At 42.9% G+C, this 21,847-nt stretch overlaps 1 protein-coding gene and 1 long non-coding RNA gene across 9 annotated transcripts in view; one reads left to right on the forward strand and one right to left on the reverse strand.

The window, feature by feature from the left end:
• The window catches only part of LOC147256198 (potassium voltage-gated channel subfamily KQT member 2-like), a 31,725-nt gene extending 10,794 nt beyond the window's left edge, over positions 1–20,931 (reverse strand). For 4 of the 8 annotated variants that reach the window (XM_086214114.1, XM_086214112.1, XM_086214111.1 and 1 more), the window contains exons 1-11: positions 20,252–20,931; positions 6,882–6,972; positions 6,680–6,806; positions 6,182–6,357; positions 5,201–5,326; positions 4,615–4,725; positions 4,043–4,138; positions 3,859–3,953; positions 3,417–3,476; positions 2,405–2,434; positions 1,642–1,695 (exon numbers count right to left, since the gene is read on the reverse strand). In XM_086214114.1, coding sequence (XP_086070240.1) covers positions 1,642–1,695; positions 2,405–2,434; positions 3,417–3,476; positions 3,859–3,953; positions 4,043–4,138; positions 4,615–4,725; positions 5,201–5,326; positions 6,182–6,357; positions 6,680–6,806; positions 6,882–6,972; positions 20,252–20,550 — 1,265 coding nt within the window. In that variant the 5' untranslated portion in view covers positions 20,551–20,931. The remainder of the gene's footprint in view (positions 1–1,641; positions 1,696–2,404; positions 2,435–3,416; positions 3,477–3,858; positions 3,954–4,042; positions 4,139–4,614; positions 4,726–5,200; positions 5,327–6,181; positions 6,358–6,679; positions 6,807–6,881; positions 6,973–20,251) is intronic. The other 4 variants (XM_086214117.1, XM_086214116.1, XM_086214115.1 and 1 more) reach the window with 1 other exon arrangement.
• On the forward strand, positions 13,433–16,512 carry LOC147256199 (uncharacterized). Its single transcript, XR_015117744.1, has 3 exons — positions 13,433–13,498; positions 14,332–14,399; positions 16,498–16,512. It is a non-coding gene; the product is annotated as an uncharacterized LOC147256199 (long non-coding RNA).
• Positions 20,932–21,847: the final 916 nt, after the last annotated feature.

Raw genomic sequence — 21,847 nt, forward strand, 5'->3', positions numbered from 1 at the left:
TTTGTTTTATGCAGTACAAAGTAGCAGCTTATTTTACTGTGCTATCGGTGTTCTTTTAAACTAAAAATATAATTAAGTCAAATTTGTATGCACTAGTGTTTTCAGGCATTTGGGAATAAGGAAAGTTCCCATTTTGGATGATAACACAAACACAACACGGTCACTTATCATTAATTCACATCATTTACAGTATTCATTTTTGGGTCATCTTAACTGGCTAGTCAGAAGGCTAACTTTAGGTTAGCTACATGAAAACTAGCTACTTGACAAAGATGTATTTAGGCTCAGAACAATTAAGCTACATTTGTCAGGTGGCATTAACCCTACTTCTCTGAGTTCTTAAAAACCTGAAAAACCTTCCCTAGCGCGATATTCCGAGGTTACAACACCTTGAAGGAACTTTCCTCACTCCCCAGTAGCTCACGAATACAGTACTTACCATTTATACCCCAGATAAAATTGTACTAAAGCATTCTTGAATTATTCTGAAAAGTATTTTTATAGAACATCCTGATGACTTGTTAGCCCCAGCCTTATGTGAACGGCTTTGTTACATGAAAGGGCCTCGGACTTTTCTTAATCACGATCATCATGACAGTTTTTAACCGCTCAGTCTTGTGCTGTTTAAGTTAAAGCCCAGCTCATATTGCCATTACAATGTAGTTGTGAATTCAACATTAACTCCATAATGGTCATTTAAAGCAAACAGTTATAAAAAAAAAAAAGTAAAGAATCTAACTAGTAAGAAGCAGTACTTGTTCACCTGCTCAGTTCAAAATATTACTAATTACTGGTTACCAGGTCTCTTCTCTACTTTCATTGTCTTCATATTCTGGCTCACCACTCAGTTTACTAGCAGCATAATACAACAAGAACCTTTATAAGCAGAAAATTGGGCAAAAAAACATTTGAAGTGCACTTCTGGAAAATACCATACTGATACCTATAACAAAAGCAGAGCTGTAATCCTAAGAAGTATTGAAGTATTTTCAGGGAAATATGCCTGAACTTTACTTCATAAAATGTACCTGAAGTCTACTTTATTTTGCATGCACTCACCGACAACACTGCAGTAAAATATAGCCATCAAACTGTTTTTGCAGTTTAGGTTTCCATGGGAACACTTTTGTTGGCGCACACCCAAAGAAATACGTGAAGATGATGTTTCTGTTAAGTTACTGTCATCTTCAGCATAGGATCATCATGATCGTTTACTTCATCTGGATTTTGTGCAGCAAGCGAGGTGTGGTTACAAATTTTATTTGTCATTGTATTGTATTATTGTTATTGTTGTTTATATGGATTGTTTGTTTCTTATCTTTGTACTGTGTCATTCATCGATCGGTCTGACAGTCATTTAAGTCATCAGTAATGAAGAACTGCAGTGTATTTCCTGGAGAGAGTGAGCAAACCCCTCAAGTTTCATGAAAAATAAGCTTGGTAATTTTTTTACGAATCCAGCTCACAGACAGATATATAAACAAACAAACAAACAAACAAACAAACAACAACAAAACATCCATGATAGATTTCAAACCATCCTTATTCTGTGATTCCTCTACATTTAGTTAAAGCGGGACAGGAACGGAGATATGGAAGGAGACACACAGACTTGCAGTGCAGATGTTGCAACAACTATACCTAATAGTTCTCGGACAGCACCCGCAAAGTCTGTCTTTGTGTGCATTTTCATTACTGGAGCAGTAGAGGAGACACAAAACAAGATAAAATAGCAGTGGATACAGTGACAAAAACAGCAGTGTGTGCTCTACAGTAACACTTTATCGTGACTATTAGTCAACACTTAAGGACTTAGCCATCCATTTGGTTCTTTTTCTGTGTTTCACCTATAGTAAATGCCTGTCTTTAGGAGGACTTACGGTGCATCTCTCATCATATGACAGTTCTACAATTGGACCCTAAAGGGTAAAGGGTAAAGTCATGATAAAGTGTTGCTGCATTGTCACTAATTACACATGTTTCTTTGGTCAAAAACAGTGTGATTAAAATTCAAGCAAGGGTCTGAAAGTGTTCAAAATCACTTTTTTCTTTTTTTTGTCCCCTCAAGGTGATGCTGAAGGTTAACGTGTCAAAGAACAGCTTAGTGGTGAATATTTCATAAAGCCGCCAGCTGGGAGTGACACCAAAGTGAGCTGATCTCTGAGCACCATGTATGCAAATGCAGCACGACTGTTCTTGAAGGAGGTGCCTAAACGTACAGTCACACCCGTGTCTGACACACATGAGGACTTACAATAAGCCCCACATACACACACACACACACACACATAAATATACACCATACACACACTCCTTCAAGAAGAGTGCCTCAGCAGCAGCTAAGAGCAGAATTGAAGAGAAGCCAACGGGACATCAAGAGACCAAAAGCAATCAGATAACAGACCTGGGAGAGGTTTCTAGTTGAGACTCCTTCCTGTGTGCAGAAATGACATAATGCAAGTCAGAAAGTCACTACACACCATCATCACGACGTTTGTAGGGTCAACTACTCAAGCAAAACATGACAAAGCAGTGAGAGTCCAGCTGCTGAATGACAAGACAAATTCTACCGTGACCAGCCCTTGTATCCTTTGAGTTTGACCTTCAGCGGTTGAACTTCCCACCTTACCGCAGTGATGCAGACGCGTTGTGTTCTTCTGTAACAGCTGGGTGGGGTAACTAGTGCAACAAGGTGCACGGGTGACCACATCCAGCTGGTAAACAAATAAAACAAACAAACAAACCTGACCTTTCCTCATAATTCAAGGGAAACACATGATCAGTAATGTCAGTTGTGGAACTAGAGCTTCCACAACTGTCCTGGTTGCTGCTACACTCTGTCAGCTGCTCTGGGACGCACCACAAGCTCCCACATGCTTCCTCTATCACCTGTAGAGTTGTAGGCCATGTCTTTTTTCACCGGTATTTTTATGGGGGATGTAGCATTTTATTGTTCAAAAGGGGGCCTTGCGACCGTTTAGGGCTTTCACAAATAAAGAATGGTTAATCTTGGTGTTTATTCTTTTTATCTCTATTTTGTTCCACTCTACCTTTCAATTTTTGGTCCTTTCTCATCTGATCTTGATGGTTGGAGCTAGAGGTTAATGATCAGTACTACCACAACTGGATTAAATAGCAAATAGGCCAACTGACAATTTTGGGACATGCAAGCACCACTCAGATGGGCAGTTCCACCATCAAGCGGGTCACAGCTAGCAGGTCAGTGGTCCAGCCCACAAACTCCACCTTCCATTTCTCAGCATTAAGGACTTTTATTTCTATTTTGACGTGATCATCTAACCATTTTATTGTTCCCATCACTGAAAAAAACGTCATTACCCTCACAATCAACATCCTTACCATCAAGCATGATCTCATCGTAATGACATCATGCGTTATCGCTCTCATGTTTTTACCTGAATGACTTGCCCTTCAGGTTCCTCAGCAGGTCCAACTGATTCAGAGGTGGAATAAGTCTGGGAAAACAGACAACAATAATAAAATATTTGGTCATTCTGTCAGGTTGTTTCCCAATCTCATTGATCTAAGGTTGAATCTCGCCTCAGGGCACTAATTCATTTAGTTTGTCAGTTGTCTTTTCCACTGATGGTCACCTTTTCAGCTCAAATTAGCAGCAGGATAGAAAAGTTATTTCAAAACAGGGTTGGCAGCAATGTCCTGGCTCAGTCTAGAGAGATAAATCAGTCCTGGGTGAGTCAAACATGGCAGCTTAGTGTTGAATCATACAGCTAAAGAGGGAGTGGCCAATGTTTTAGATGTCAATGCTGAGACACCTCAGGTTCACATTCCTGTTTTAAGGACAATCAGCTTGTGATATAGGATCAGTTGATCACTTACCGGTACATGGGAATAGCTACGGTCTGCTCATAAAAATCCCAAGTAGCTACCATATCTGTGCGGGAGAGGTTGGTTGCATAAAACCTCCAAGCAGCCTGGATGGAGAAATCAATTTATGGCTTTAAGTCAGAAGAGTAAAAGATGTGGTGTTGTTATCATATCTATATTCTCCCCAGATGGGTACCTGGACAAGGCTGGCTGCAGGGTTGCGTCTCTTCTCAAAATGTTTCTGCCTGTGTTGCTCTTGGACTTTCAGGGCAAAGCCAGATCCCAGAATGCCCTGTACAGATTCGAGAGACACCAAAATGTGATCGTTACCATTCTCCATGATTCAGTAGTTCAGTTAACAACAGTTACAACAAAAAAATATTAGTAGTAATAGAACAGACTGTCATGGTGGCAAAGTTGTGCACTAATAGGATGGGGAAAAGGATGATGTCCTTCATTACAAGTCAATTTGGCAATAGATGATTGACTGTGTCCTATAAACAGTGCCAACCGCTGGCTAGCTGGTTATCTGACTAAAATCAGATGAATCCACATCTTAATGTGATTATTGCTTGCTCTGACTATGATCTTACTGTGGTGAAATCTTACAGGATATGATGACCAGACTTGAGGTGGATCTGGTTATGATTAAAAATGCACTAACATTTCCACAATATAATTCAAAATGGCCGGCTGGGACACCAGCACAAGCATCAACAGAAACTCATCGAGGACTATTACTGCAGCTGTAAGTGTCCTCCTACTTACTGCAGGAAGTGCAAAGAAGGCAACCCCGAGCATACTGAACGTTGCTGCCAGCAAGCGTCCGTTCCAAGTCTTGGGAACCTTGTCACCATAACCGATGGTGGTGAGAGTGATCTGTTGAAAAGACAGATAATACAAAACTTGACCTGCTGTAAATGGTGTACAATGTGGGGCGGCACGGTGGTGCAGTGGTTAGCAATGTCGCCTCACAGCAAGAAGGTTTCGAGCCCCGGCTCCAGCACAGGATCTTTCTGTGTGGAGTCTCCATGTTCTCCCTGTTCCTGTGTGGGTTCTCTCTGGTACTCCAGCTTCCTCCCACAGTCCAAAGACATCAAGAGGGGACGAGGCTGATTGATACTCTAAATTGACCGTAGGTGTGACTGTGAGTGTGAATGGTTGTCTGTCTCTATGTGTTGGCCCTGTGATGGACTGGTGACCTGTCCAGGGTGAACCCCACCTCTCGCCCGAAGGCAGCTGGGATAGGCTCCACCCCCCCCCCCCTTACCAGAATAAGCGGTAGAAAATGGTCTCAAAGTTTCTCAAGTGGTAATATGTGACAATTGTAATGACTTTAGAAGTTTAGTCTCACCAGTCCCCACCAAAGAGCATCAGCGTAGGTCTCAAACTCATCATTGGACCCCTTTTCCACTGAGTAGACCAAGAACGAAGCCAGGATGAGACACAGGAAGCCGATGTACCACGCTGTGATCAGCTCCTACGCAGAAACCAATGCAATAAGAAACAGGACGAGTAATAACCTGTCAAAGTCTTCACAAAGTGGCGATGTGAGGCCTCAGAGTGGGTTAAAAAAAACCAGCCCTTATGTAATATTACTGGACACGAAGATGTAAGTCGCATGCCCTCTGTGGCACAACAACTATTTCATAAACATCTTTATTTCCCTGGGCTCCATAAATGTTACCCACAAGCCCTCTATCCCTCTCACTACGCCTACCACACAAACAGCTGCTGATTGCCCCTATTTTATCATAATGACTCTGTTTCAAAACTCATTAAATTCACTCGAAAGAGACATGACAGGAAGTAGTGCAGCAGAGTGGAAAATATAAGGCCACTTTTAGTTTAAACTACTCCAAACCCATAAATGATGTATTTCTTTTTTTAAGGTTCAAATATTCTTGACCTTTAAAGGAATGCATCAACGTTTTGGGGAAATATATTCATTTGCTATCCTTCCCAGAGCCAGACGAATAGATGGATTCCCTTCTCTCCTCTGTGTATGTGTTAGGTATCTTCGACGGGTGACTGCGTGATAGCTTAGCATCATGAATGGTAGTGGATGAGAGGTGTTAGCATTCCCTTGTAAAGGTTATCAGCTAGACTTTTCTCTATAATGTCATTGATTGCATTAATAGAGCTTGGCTGTGGGTTACATGTGCAATTGAATCATTTTAAAATTATGAAATGTTTAAAGCATAGAATCAGACACATAGCGGGAACTGCTATCCTGAACAAGCGCAGTAAGTGCCCTGACTGTAACTTCTGGTGGATAACCAGAAGAGCGACTAGTGCAACTAACCATAGTTGACTTTCTATGACAAAAGATCACCTTGCTGTGGGCGTAAACTACAGATCCCAGCAGCTTCCAGGTGCCTGCACGGCGGTCCATTCTCAGCATGCGGAGGATCTGCAGGAATCTCAGACTCCTGATGGCTGAGGTTGCAAAAACATTGCCTTGAGATCCAGCCGCCAGCACAGAGACGGAGGCGATCAGCACCATAATGTCTGGAGGGAGGAGCAAAACAAAACCTCAGAAATTAAAAAAAACAAAAAACCTGCCTGAACACTTTATTGTGCACAATGAGATTTGTTAGAGTTAGATAATTAAACGAATGTATGTAGAATATCAGTGGTTATAAACCACTGCCTAACTTCAAGCTTAAGATATCACATCATCTCAGATACTTGAGAGTGGGATGAGAGAAATGACAAGCTGGCCCTGTTTTCTTGAGAGCTGCTAAGATATAATTACCTCTTGAACACAAGATAATTATAAAAACATCACCTTCATCATGTACGAGGCTTTAGGGCTCTGCAGTTTTCTCACCTATGACACAAAAAGGCTTTCTGGCGAATTTGAGCCTTCCTCTCCATCCTCGGTATCGACAGCAGCAGCCGGCAGCCCATATCCTCACCACGTACTCCACTCCAAACACCACGATTGTCACAATTTCCTGAAGAATATGTTGGAGTTTTACATGAATGTACATGGCGATTTGTGTTCAGAAACAAATTAAAATGTTACCCACCAGGATGTACAAGGCACTCTCTGAGCTATCTTTGAACTCTTTGATGGTAGCAAAGACTGAGAGGATGAGACAGGAGAAGACCAAGAGGAAGCTGGAAGAGATGTGAGAGGACAGGAGCAGCTTTTAGAGGATCATGATGGTTTAAATAGTATCACATGGCAGAAACTTGTTCATACGAAAAATCAAACCATGTGCATGGGGTGTGCCGAGCACACGCATGTCAATCCAACCAGCATCACGCTCATTAAACACATCCGTCACAAAAAAATATCTTTTAAAGGCATTTAATGAGACATAATTCAGAAAAATTATTTGGAAGTTCTGGACTGAAGTTGGTGGTCACAATTTTAAGAGATTTAGAAAATAAAGTCAGAAATAAATGATCACATTTGTGAAGCATTTTTTTGCATGTTCAGTGCGAGCAGAGAGCAGACAAGACTTTAAGCCACTTCTCATTTGTCAAGCAAAACAAAACAAAGGCAAGACTGAGAATCTAAATTCCAAAAAACTCCAAACTCTTGAAGGCAAACTGGCCTGATAACTGTTGAGGTGAGGATCTGACAAAGGCTGACAAACACTAGGAGCAGGGCTGTGACTGATGAGACTGATCAACAAACAAGACCCAGGTGAAGCAATCAAAAAAGGTGGGAAACAGACAAAGACAGGAAGTGACAAGCACACAGAGACACGAGCGGAAAGAGATAATGAAATAAAACAGGAACTGAACAGAGTGAACAAAAACACAGAAAGAAACACAAAGTAGAAACACAATGGCAAATAATACTGACTAAAGAGTCTAAAACTAGAAGTCCATAGCCAAACTAGGACCATGACAGTGTGTCTTTTGTTGTTGTGCTCTTAATGAGGGTGTGAGAGTTGGTGAGAATGGTTCGCCTGTGAAACATGTCAAATGAGGTGAATAGACATTTTGTTGGATACACAGAAGGAATTGTTTAAAAAGGTCTAAAAATTGGTCTAAAGAAAACTGTCTACATAGCTAGGTAGCATTAGCATGTGGCGAGAACAGGCACTTTTACTGGATGGAATAGCATTTAAGTCCAATCGATTTTTGTCCCGATCAATTACCCAGACCCAAACACATTCTGAGGAGGTTGGAAAATCCTTTTAGGCTCAACCAACAGTCCACATTCACTTCTGTTGAAAGCTGCTGGAGCACACAGCAAACAACATGAGGACTGTTTGCATTTTCCAAAGCTAAAGAGGGTCTAAGTTAAAAACTGAATGAATAATCAAGCTGCAGACTCACGAACGTGAAGTGGCTGATTTCACATAAATTAGAAGCCACACTGTGCGACCATGTTTGCACACAAGCCTGGCACACAGTCTGCCTGCCAGAGGCGATGTGACAAAGTGTCTCTCAGTAGCTCCTCAGGGGAAACGACACAACCTTCTCGACCTCCTCCCATACGCACATCCGTTCACCTTCTCGTCACTTTTTAAAAATCTTTTATGCAGCCACATCTGCAAACGACTCAGCAGAGGCTGTAAGCATTCATTGTACGAAAGATAGGAGCAAGCTGCTTCATTTAGAAGAGATCTTAAGGAAGGAAAGCTGAGGTAATGGAGAGAGTGCACGGTGAAACAAAATACTGGGACAATGCAGGAAACGCAGTCAGGGCTAGCATGAATCATCCTAGAGATACTGTCAAGTGATAGCACATATCTCTGCAGCACAAGAGCAGATGAGACTGTGTGGTAACTCATTTATTGTACAGGACCGAACAGGCAAGGATCTATAAAACAAGCGTGAAAAAGAAAAAAACAGCAGTTGGGGGGTGGGGGTGATGATGAAGATGTTACATTAGGCAAACGTTTATGTAGTTTTTGTTTTCTATCATAGATAAAATTCAGTTACATTAGGAGTCGCCAAAAAGGAAGACATGACACCAATAACACATCAGGCCGACACCCATGTAAAGACTGAGACAAGATTCATTCTTGGTGGCGCAACATCAGCAGGCCTTTGGTCAGCTCCAGTCATACATTCTCTCATTATCAAGCAATCACATGTACACATGTACACCAACAGAGCGCCCCATTCAAACAGAGACGTGACTGACTTCCCTGTTGCTCCCCCTCCTCCACCACAGCTTCAGCCTGTTGGTTGGATCTGCTTTAGTGTACTAGCAGGTTCTGTGTGCTTCCTATTTTTAGGGAGAGATGCAGCGTGCTGCCTGTTAGTACCTAGAAGCAGGTATATTCATCACCAAACCAAATATCGTGTCATTTATTTCATATCCAACATAAAACATTTCTTAATGCAATCAAGACCGAATTACTTTTGCGTCACTTTCATCAAAATAATTGCATTTGTACGACGTAGCATTACAGCCTCAATTATAACATTTTATTCCAGAGAGAAACCGGAACTTTCCGCTGTAAACACAATTATGTCAACAACATAAAACAAGTTTGGAACCATGAACCTATTCAAACTACTGGTCTCGTCTTTAATGGGCATTCAGCATAATATTTTACTTCTTCTTCCTTCCTGTGTGTCTGTACATTTACATATTCTGCATTTTTATGTAAATGTATAGATATAGATATACTGTAGATGGTGACATTAATGGGATCAATTAAGTTTTTCTGCTTATGGAAACATCCATCCATCCATTTTCTATTGCTTATCTTTTCAAGCGTCGCAGGGGGGCTGGAGCATGTCCCAGCAGCCTTCGAGCAAGAGGCGGGGTTCACACTGGACAGGTCGCCAGTCCATCACAGGGCCAACACATAGAGACAGACAACCATTCACTCTCACAGTCACACCTACGGTCAATTTAGAGTATCAATCAGCCTCGTCCCCTCTTGATGTCTTTGGACTGTGGGAGGAAGCTGGAGTACCAGAGAGAACCCACACAGGAACAGGGAGAACATGGAGACTCCACACAGAAAGATCCCCTACCGGAGCCGGGGCTTGAACACGGAATCTTCTAGCTGTGAGGCAACAGTGCTGACCACTGCACCACCGTGCAGTCCCCTAATGGAAACATGGATCTATTGTACTAGGTCTCATAACTGCCTCAGCCAGGTTCCTGTATAACTCTGACTGGTCAACAACATCACGTGATACAGTACAGCAAAGTCAGCAAAGACAATGACCAAAAAATGTGTGCATGGAATAACTACCAGTCTCTCAAACGGAAGTGAGAGGAAAGACCTCCAAGGCCAGCTAGACGTTGCTGGCTGAGTGCACAAGAAGAGGACCATGATGGTGAGTACATGAAGACACTGAGCAAGACCTCACTGTTTCACTATCAGGAGTACTTTTAATATGAACCTCCCACTTTGCAAAGCTGAGGACATCTGTCTGTTGAAGCAAATCTCCATATGTCACAGAGCTTTTGAGATTACACACTGAGACGACAAACGAGAATTCAGAGAGCTTTGATGCTGTCTCTATGTATGTAATGTGGTGAGAGATCAAAGAGGAGCAGTTGGACATCAAAGATGAAACTAACAAGCCAATAGTCAACTATCATGAACAGTCAACATTCAAACACAAGCGTGAAGTCTCTCAGATTTATCACAAAAGTTAAGTAATTAAATGTGTTTATCTTTGCTTTTCCTCATTTCTTCGGGCGGTTCTCTGATTGCTGAAGATAACCTGGACACAGTGGTCCAGGGTGAAGATGAAGTGATACAAATTCAGCCCTGTATCACGGTGAGAGTTCTGACCCACAAGGTGACAATGACTGTGTTGGACACAGAAAGCCAAACTTATCCCACCTTGAAGCCGGTCTCTACTATCTTAGTACATCAAGAGGTGGTGCACTTTTGGTCTTTTCAACAGACCACCACAGTTGTTAACTTGTGGGAGACATGGTTCAACACCAACCCCAAATGGGAGACATGGTTCCACACTGAGAACACTTTTCAGGACTCTCATTGCCTGGAAAGCATTGAAGAAGTGGACCATTCAGCTGTGGAAGAGTCAAGTCCAGAGATGAGCGTGGGAGACATGGTTCCACAACACACTCTCTCCTGACATTGACACTAAGGATGTCAGTCTTTCCCCAGAGACCCAAGACATTGTGTGGGAGGCAATAGGTGACATATAAAACACTCACCCTCCCTCTTAAGGCCACAGTGACAACTACATTGCTTCAGGACTCTCCTAGCTTGGAATGCAAAAAGGACTTGGACTTTTCACCAGGCAAACATGTGTAAAGATGCTAGAAAACGTGCAAGATGTGGGTCCGTGATGACAACACGGATAGGCAGTTCCTACAACAATCTCCCTCCCTCTCATCCAAACGTTAAAAAAAAAAATGTTATCAATAAAAATGTATTAAAGTTTGAAACCTGCATTCCATCCATTGTCTCCCGCTTATTCCTACATTAAGGGTCGCGGGGGGGCTGGAGCCTATCCCAGCATCAACAGGCAAGAGGTGGGGTTCACCCTGGACAGGTCACCAGTCCATCACAGGGCCAACATAGAGAGACAAACAACCATTCACACTCACAGTCACACCTACGGTCAATTTAGAGTATCAATCAGCCTCGTACCCTCTTGATGTCTTTGGATGGTGGGAAGAAGCTGGAGTACCAGAGAGAACCCACACAGGAACAGGGAGAACATGCAGACTCACACAGAAAGATCCCGTGCCCGAGCCGGGACTCGAACTCAGAACCTTCTTGCTGTGGGGCGACAGTGCTGACCACTGCACCACCGTGCAGCCTAAACCTGCATTTGTATGATGTTTTTTTTTTTCCATCAATATTTGATGTCAAGCACCCCTGACTGCTGTGTTCAAGTCAGGTCAGGGCTCATTGTTTGGAAGGTAATCACAATTCTATTTTTAAGGTGTACATTTATTAGCTAGAAGCACAAAACTCTGAACAAACCACACCACAGTCGCATGACTTCAACATCACCACAACAAACTTTGGTCTAGGGGTAAGTGGTATACACAGTATAAGCAGTATGTAATATAAATTTGGCCAACGGTAGAGATTTTCATTATCCCAGCCTACCGTGAAAGTTTATGACGTCATCGAATTGTGCATTTGTTTGCCCGATCCTGAGCAGAAAAACGTTATATGCAAAATGTGCAGCGCGACAGTGATTGGGTTTCTAGTGTTCAGGGTAGTATGTAATCATTATGCCAACACAAATCAGGATCTATTTCGTCACCTTGTAAAAATAATTGCCCAAGTCATATTTGACACTTGTTTTTTTTGTCTGATCAACTCCTTATGGTATCTTGTCTCCAGTTTTTTTGTGTTCTCTGAAAAACTTGATAAAAAATGATATTTCAAGATGAAAATTTGAAAATCAAATCTGTCCATGTGGAATGTACATAGAGAATGTATCAGGATTCATGCACCATTTGGATTAAAAATGGCACAAGGCAGACACCCAGAACCTGTTAAACTTATAAGAGACACCTATTAGCAGCCATTAACACCTACACCACCACCTCCTCCTCTTCGTCTTATCACCAGCTCTCATTATAACGGTGAGATCCAGACCTGCACCAGATTGTCTTTCACCTTGACAAACCTGAGCTCCAGTCAAACATTACAGTCTAGAAGATGATACATTATCATATCAACCCTGACCCTAAATCTGAAGCGTTGTCCTGCCATCAGCTCCTTCATGTCATTCTTAATCTTTTTTTTTTCACTCTACTAACATCGAAGTGTGTTTTTGGCGTCTTGTATATCACTGATGCGTCATCCTTTTGCACCGAAGGCCTTCTCTGGACCGGTGCAGTATATCAACTTCAGTCAGCTTAGATGTTGATCGTGTGACACAGTGGATATTAATCTCGCATCCCAGTACAGCTTATTTTTTTAATTCGCTAGGTCAGTCGATTTTGTTTTCACAAAAAGATCTTGAAACTAGGAAATGAAACTAATTTAATCCTGCAGCACTCATTTGATTGCATGAGAAAAGATGCAAAGGGATTTTCTAGACTTTGTCACTGATTTCACAGGACTACGAAGCGGGACTGGAACAGATTTTGGTGTGCTAAGGGAATAAAATTACATAAAACTAGTAAAGGCTTTTCTTCCAGCAAATGTGTTGTGAATGCCATAATCCTGGCCTTGGTCTAATGTTCTTACAGCTTTGCCTGTAAAATGGTGGTTAAATTCTTCAGGGGTTTACACAAGCCGGTGAAATGATTTGTTTCATTATCGGAATTCTACCCTTTTGGTTTGATAAAACCAAATGGACCGTGAGGAGGTCCAAAGTAATGATTGTCTCCCAACGGTGTCAGCTGCTGAGGCAGGGAATAGTTGCTCATGAGCCATGCCTGTGGCTTGCCACAGACGGCACTTAGAGGGGCTTGGTCTGCACGCCAAGTAGTACATTGTCCACAGAGACAATTAAGTCAACAGAGTTGTCTTCCTTACTCACATGCCCCATAGTAGGGATAGGGAGGATATTTCCCACATGACACCCACCCCCCCCCCACCCCCCCCCATGAAAGGTCTGTCTTTCGCTTACTATCTGCATTGTCCAGATCCAGCTCCGGCAACAGGTAGCTTCCATTAGCAACCAGGATTTCCACCGTCCCAGACAGGAATGCCACAAGCCACTCCAGGGTTGCTACCCAGAGGCAAGGACAGTGCAAACAGGACTCCAGGTTAGTAAATGCAGCCTTTAGCATCTAATAGCCAAGACATACTGGGGAAAATAAATGTTCGTTCATCTCAGAGGAGGAAAAATAGCACACGGTTGGACGATATTTGAGCTTCTCAGCAACGTAAGCTTTACTGGACGTGTCAGGAGAGCTTGACTTCCTTATTTGGGCCATTTCACCCTTTCACTGGTAAGCTGTTAGACATAGGCGAACTTCATGTGCATTGGTCTCAGAGAGGAGAACACGGTACAATACAATACTTGGGCTTCTCAGCAATGTTAGCTTCGGTAGATATACCAGGAGAGCTTGTCTTCTTTATCTGAGCCATATCACCCGGCAACTGGTGGTTGTTAGACATAGCATAGTGGGTGGAATCGTATCCAGCAGTGTCTGGATTTTAAGATATATTCATTAGTTCATACTAAATGTTGAAGCGAGTTAGCTAGCTAAATAAGCTTAGCATAGATAGAAGCCTTGATAGCAACAAGCTGGGCAAGGAGCAAACTCACATCCACTGGGCCTGTTGAACCACTGGCAAGAAAGAATTGTATTCAAATTAGCTTGGTGAAGTGGAAATAGGTAGAAGAGATGAAACTGAAAAAGTGAACCCTTATCCTCAAGGCGTTCCTGAGATATCACAGTCACGAGGTACCCTTGAGATACCCTTGACCTCTGACCACCACGACCGTTCAAATTCATCCTTGAATTCACATTAAATCTACCCACTGATGCACCTCCTGTGGCCTGGTCCGTTTTCAATATTTCCTACCTGATTAGATTTGCTGCTGACACTAAACAACTTGCCGTTTAAATCTTTTTTTTTTTTTTTCTCCAAGACGTCTGTTCCCAACTGAAGACCAACATGTTTTGCATAATGGCAACTCAGCTAGAAGCAAGATTCCTGGTCAGAGTTCACAACCCTACACGAAACATGCTGATAACTACAAAATGTGACATTTAAAGGACTTGCAGAGGAAAAGGAAGAGGACTGGAGCTGACGTATTAACTCACAGACATATATATATAAGTTATAATATATATATAGTTTATCTTATCTTATCTTATATAACAATACAACACACACTCATGTTTCCAACACTTATCATACTTCTGAAACCTCATGATTCCTTTTAACACAGCACATAACCAAACGCGGGATTCGTTTTTCCTCACAAAGATTCTAATGTAAGGGGATGTAATGGCTGGTCATTGGCTTCATGTACTAGCTTGCATGAAAACAGGTCTTTGACTGTGTTTACCACCAAGATGAGCTGCGTTGAATGTTTAGAGAGGGACGACAAGGACGCTGACTGAGATGGAAGTCATTCAGTGCAACTCTACTGGCTCAGTGTAGCCAACTCATCAGTAGCTACTAATGAGGTGATGAATGAGGAGACAGAACCGGCTTCCTTATGCGGTCCAACAAATAGCTTGTGCAGTCCCCCCCACCCCCCACCCCACTTCACACAATTAGGAGGGAAACAATTCAATCCCTTAAATACATAGGGACCATGTTTTCACTCATAAAGCAATATAGCATTTTGAGACCACGTGATCAGTGACAAATAACTGACTCTTCAGTTTCTGTCTGTTGCTTGCGAGTTCGGCTACAGTGTGAAATAGGTGTGAAACAGAGTTTTCTGTAGCTCTGAATAGCATCCGTGTAACTTAAGAAGTGGAAGCAGTCTTTTTTTGTGAACATTAAGCGTAACTCTTGGTCTCCTAATGCAGGTAAAGAATGTTTTGAAGAATTTGGGATCTGGTGACTCTTGAAGCAACTCCATCAGCCCAGCTGTTTGCATATTTCCCCGAAAATTGGCACGTTCCTTTATGTAAAAATATCTAAAGGCCCTTTAAATCTACAACGTGGATCTTAAGTTGAATTATTATTACATGATTTTTCGAATACTGTTTTCTTGAAAAGTAGTAATCACAAACAACAAACAGCGCACAAAAAAAAATACAAATTTTTTAGCTCAGTATCCCAAAATTAAATACTCTAGATCAGATGTGTTGAAGTACCAGTGACAGACACAAGAGTCACTTACTGAGGGTCAGAGTGGATCTCCAAAATATGGAAAACCCCTGCAGTAAACCCATGACCCTTTTAACTACTGGTTGAACTATGAGATATATTCCAGTATTTACTACAGCACACATCGATCCATTTTTACGCCGGCTCATCTGGATCGCAGAGCAGCAACAGTGACACGTCAGCTTGTTCTCAGTAAAGTCCAGATGACATCAGTAAAATTGTGACTAATCAAGTTGTCGAGGCTGTTTCTGGAAGCAGAAAAGTCTGCATTTCTTCCTGAGCTGCAGGAAAAAAAACCAACATTGATTTTCCCCACTCAGCACTACGTTGCCTACCCAGACATGCTCATCAAGCTAAATTTAGACTGCGACAAACTCGAGGAGAGCAGATCAGATCAGGAAAGGAGGATTTTCACCCAGCAAGTTTGGATTGTGAACATCATGAGGCAGCACTGCAGCATTCACGCTGAGATGACGACTCGCTGGAGGGGTTCAATGCCGAGGATGGATTTCATCCGAACCTGTGTGATGCTAATAAAGACTAACTGTCTAAAAGAATGAGAAAGTAGGAATTGTGTCCAAAACGGATCAGCGGAGTAGTACGCTACTTTTACAAATCATTTTGCTCCTAATTTCAAAACCTCTATTTATTTTGCGCAATTTTGAATGTGTCACTGAAGAGATTTTACTTGGGGGAAAAAAACTAAATATTTCATCCGTCAGAGGATGCATTGCAATTAATAATAGCTAAAATAATTTCTCGAAATAACAGAAAAGTGTCTCGCCTGAAAGCCGCTGGGATAGGCTCCAGCCCCCCCGCGACCCTTAACAGGATAAGCCGAAGAAAATGAATGGATGGAACAGAAAAGTGAAATATCTTTTTTTTTTATTATTATTATTTTCTGTAATCATAAAAGCTTTTTTAAAACAATAGGGAGGACACGTTCATCTTTTTTTCATGTTTGCAGGATGATGCCAAAAACTGCTTATGTTCACAGGACTTGTAACGGGGATCAAGAAAGAAGCATTAAAGGTTATTTGCTACATCACATCATAACTTTGCGTGTATAATATTGAAACTTGTTCACATTTGTAATTACATTTCCATCACCATAAATGCATCAGCATAGAGGGAACTTGAGAGCATTGGAGCAGCGGCCATAAATGAATTACTCTAAAATTTTTATATTGATTTCTAGCAGTTACGTTTCAAAAACACTGTGCATGCGAAGATGTTTGCCATTGTTTTTCGCTCTAGAAAAGTTATGCGAGCGCGGACCTGTCCTCCAAATATCATTACGTCAGCTTTGTTATATTCTTTCATTTTTTTCGGGACAAGTCTAAAATACCAGGAGCTACAATTCCCACTCAATCTTTCGGGGCTTTAACCAGCAGGAGTTTACTTCGGCGTGTCCCTGACTGCATCTCACCCCACTGAAGGACACGGCCTCCGCACTCATCCTCAGCTTTTCCCTCTCTGCTGCTGCTGAAGCAGACCGCTCCATCACACCTCGGTGGCCAGCATCTGTCTGCCCCCATCCCGGCCTTAGCGTCCACCTGTGTTTATCTCCAGTTGGCCAGCTCAGCAGGACTGTGAAAAACTGGACCGTGTCCTCAATCTGTCACTCTCATCAAGTTTAACCGGGAGTTTATTCTGTTCTCACTTATTGATAATTACTTTAAGCTCCCTCCACTGAAGTCCATTGTCCCACTTGGACACGTTTTGTCATCCTTGGAGACCAAGATGCAATTTTAATGTTTCCTGTCCATGAGACGAGCCGGACATCAGAGGTCATGTGGTCACTCGACTAGCTGTCAGGGTGTAGCTGTAAACCTTTTTACACTGAGATTAGTTGCTGGATTGAACTGTCCAGTTGTGTACTGTCACAGATTGCTGTATTTTACAACATTCCAGTGCACAGGAATGACCTTGGCTGTGTTTCTCCTTTAACTGATCCCAGATCAGTCCAGTAGCCTATATCTGTTGTATATTTACTGTAGCAGGAGTGAGGGACATGGATGCAATCAATACTCTGGTATTAGTACTCTAGTTCCACACACGCATTACAAACTGGACATTTCCTCAGGACAGCTGTCTTGAAGAGACTCTACGCTCTAATGGGATGTTGTTTATTAAATACTATCGTGTGTGGAGGAGATACGAGAAGGAATAAAAGAAGAGGGGAAGGATTTGGCTGAGGTCAGCACACGGTGGCTTTATAAATCAGCAGGCTCCAAGTAAAAAGAGTTGTGAGATTAAATGAAGCGTGGAGATGATGAATAATGGATAGAACACATGGAATAATGGTAACACGGAGCAGTTGCTCTATTTACGGGAGCTCTTTGTGACCTTTGAGATCGTGGTCACGTATCCTCGACAAATTGCTGTATTTTCCCCCGCAACACATTAATACTACAGTTTCATATTCCGCCATGACACCATCCGAGAGCCGGAATCATCAGTGACAATTCCCCAAAATGCAAAGGAGTTTTAGTCGGCTGCTATAGTATTCTGTCAATATTTCAAGAGAGCTCCCCCACCTTACCCTCCCAGGGGCCGGCGTGATGGTGTTTCACATTAAAGCGGAGGCCTACTTCTGGGCATCCAGCTGTCTCCAGGGAGCTGAAATGCTGCACACAGTGAATTCCTAATGCTGTGGTCATTTCAGCTTCTCAAACCAAGCATGCTTCACTGGAAGAGAAGGATTCAGGCAACTACGGAGATTTGACTTTGAGAACAAGGCTTGACAAGAAGAAACGAAGGTACCGAAGGTTAAACTCACTTTTACGTAGTTTACCAGCCCTGAGCAGCTACATGCTGGCAGTGTGATTCAAAGTATAATCTCTTTTTTTTAAGTCAAAACATCTTGCTTTAAAACCTCAAGGCATGGAAGGAACCCTGAAGTCACTCAAAGCTGCGGCCGGTTACATTGTGGGGGATGTAGTCCTTCAGTGGTTCTCGTGCACAGATACCAGCCTGGTGAGAACCACAGCCTCCCTCCCTGAGCCTCCATGTGAGCACACCAGCTTTCCACACCTGAAATCGTGAGTCTAGTGGGGGACTGTGCTGCTTACAAAGGTCACATTGGCTCTCCGCCACTTGGAAGGGAGGTTTACGGGGGTGGATGTAGCCATGGGTGCAGTCCTTTACAGTCAATAAACTTCACTTGACTTTAAGTAACATTCTGGATTGTGACTTTCCTGTGTCATTAAACACCTTTGCAAATCCCCCAAAAAATAATAATTTGAGGGCAAATTCAAATGAATGAATTCAGCACACGCCGTGTCATGTCTGCTCTGCAAGCTGCCTTATGCCCACCTGCAAGACTCAAACTTTTGGATTGGCCTTAGAGGAGAATAATTCGGGATTTGCAAAGAAAAGTTCAGGATTTGTATATTTGACATTTAATGGAACGTCATTTTGTTAACGGGTAGCATATCTCCATCCATCCATTTACTTCCACTTATCCTGTTAAGGGTCGCAGGGGGGTGGGGCTGGAGACCACCCTGGACAGGTCGCCAGTCCATCACAGGGCCAACACATAGAGACAGACAACCATTCACACTCACAGTCACACCTACAGTCAATTTAGAGTATCAATCAGCCTCGTCCCCTCTTGATGTCTTTGGACTGTGGGAGGAAGCTGGAGTACCAGAGAGAACCTACACAGGAACAGGGAGAACATGCAGACTCCACATAGAAAGATCCCGTGCCCGAGCCGGGACTCGAACCCGGAATCTTCTAGCTGTGACGCAACAGTGCTGACCACTGCACCACCGTGCGTATCTCCACAAAAAAAAGTTATTAGTTTTAGCCTCCCACTAGCTAGCTGGCGAACCTGCTTATGCTAAATTTTTCTTAACAAATTTTCCTTGCTGTTAGTTGAAAGATGTCGCATGTCTCTATTGGACAGTTATATGCCAAGTTGACCAATCAAAATATATTTACATATTTAAGTCCCGCCCACAAGACTCAGCTCAGCAGGTAGCCAAACTTTTAAATACACATGAATGCATTTTAATCACCAACATAGTTGACTTTGAAATAAACAATCTTTTTTTGACTGCAGTTGTAAGAGCTAAACAATAAAGGTAAAACTCCAAAGATGGGATCTTAGCCTCGCCGCTAACGCTGCTATTATTTAGAGCGTGAGTTCGAGTCCAGTGCGGGGATGTGCTTGTCAACCCCACACAGATTACGAGTCTAATTAACAGGGGTGTTGTCGTGTGTCTCTACCTCGGTGAGATTAATTCAAACTTCAAACAGAAGGCCCGGTTATGATGGACGGACTGAGTTGTGTTCAGTTGCAGGTCCAGTGAACGTGACAGTGCAGCTGGAATGCGACGTTCATTAGTGAGAGAAGCGGGGAGCTGTCCACGCAGCCCGGTGCTGAAACACGCCGCTCCCGCCGCTGCTGCATCTGCCGCAACATATGCGCCCAATCACAGACACCCAGTAGTGTCTGAACTGTGGGCGCGTGTTAAACAAGGCCCACATGATCTATAAAAAAATGTCGCAAATGTGTGTGCGAAGGCTGAGTTGTAGCAGGAGTTATGCAGGTGAAGTGACCCCCCCCCCCCCCCACAGTCAGCTTTAACCCTTTAATGCGCCACCACTGAAGATAACCCATAATAGTTCCCAAAATAATGGCATGGTAACAGCGGTGTAGCCCAAAGTAAAAGGCCGTGATGAGAGGACCAACATGCCGCTACATGACTTACACATAAGCGTGGTAGACGAACGCCCATCCCCGCGGTCTCTCCAGCGCATTATAGAGGAAATTCTGCAGTTTTCGATAACTGGCGTTTTTCTTGGACGGTCTGGGTCTCCCGGCGGAAATGCTGGATCTCGGTCTGCAGAGGATGCTGCTCCGCTTGGTGCTCTCCGAGCCCGCAATAAGCAGCGCCCCATCTCTGCTTGATTCAGGAGCCCCGGGGTCCAAACCTACGAAGCCGACCTTGTGCTTCTTCTCTCCGGCTTGAGTTGGGTAAACCCCGCCGTTGAGAGATTTCTGCACCATTCTAGAGTGGAGACGACTCAGCCGAGGAGTTGTCCGTGCCGTCGCCGCGGGGATGCATCACCGGGGCTGAGGGGTGTGTGTGCTGCTGCTGCTGGATGCAGTCGGTGTCGGTCCCTCTAGAAAACCAGTTGCAACAACCACCGCGCTAAACTACACTGTTTCACCTGATTTCCTTCCGGCCATCTGACAGACACAGCAGGGAGGGCAATGATCTGCTCTCTCCTGTCTAATTATATTAGCCACAATCAGCTAAGCAGATATCATCATTCAATGGTCAAAAATAAATCATTTTAAGATCAGTTGAAAAGACTTTCTTTTTTTCTATTGTCTGACTGGACTAATTTCGTCATAACAAGTAGCCAAAACTGCGGATTTGAGGCTCTGCTTTCTCCAGAGATAACCTCTAATCTTCTCCTCCAACAGGAGCTGCAAGGAAAGCTTTCATTTATGCATGTTCATGCAATATTCATAGTGCAGCTCTCTTCAGTCAGGGGGGCAATGAACTCCTGAAACTAGTTTTAAAGGTTTGCTTTCTTGTCATTGCCCCAATAAATGAAAGTTGCCAACACCTTTAAATACCGCAATATCAATAGCAGCCTGCTTGCAACAGTTAGCTGCACATTCCCACATAAATAGATTGGTCAAATTCTTAGTCAAAGTAAAGCACGTTGAAATCAAAATGACGTAAAAGCACTTAGAAAGTGGGATTTCTACGAGATCATTTTAAGATTTCAAGCTATCTCTCAAGGTTGCCGACTACATTGGCAGATTATTTCATAGAAGCAGGAAACATCCTGTTGATACTGAAGTAAAATAGTCCGCCATTGTAATGAGACAAATTCACATTAACCTTCTTGAAATAATATGAGCGTCTTCCAAACAAGCAGCCCCTCTGAAGACGCTGCTTGTTATATATTCCTGTTATGTATTAAAAGTAATGAGGTTTTTCTTGTTAAATACATTATGACGTGAAAAGAGGCAGCACCTCAGCTGTGGAATACTGCAATACTATTGTACTGTTCCAATAAAAGCTATGTGTTACGTTTGTAGGCCTCTGCAATGGGTGTTTGTTCACTGTGACCTTTGACAAAGACGTGTGTGGCAAATTTGAAGAAAATTCCTCAAGGTTTTTTTGAGATATACGGATGAACACCCAAACCCGGACCTGGATGCTACAGCTTTTCACCCTTGCGGAAGCATAAAAAGGCTTTCAAATCTCTAATTTACAAGTTAAGGAGGACAAAATACTGACATTCGCTTAGAGATGCGAGTCTTCCAGAGAGGATGCACAACCCCT

The sequence above is a fragment of the Aulostomus chinensis genome, chromosome 9 (assembly GCF_037954235.1).
Source record: "Aulostomus chinensis isolate RoL2024-O1b breed Wild chromosome 9, RoL_Achi_v1.0, whole genome shotgun sequence".
Taxonomy (NCBI): Eukaryota; Metazoa; Chordata; class Actinopteri; order Syngnathiformes; family Aulostomidae; genus Aulostomus; species Aulostomus chinensis.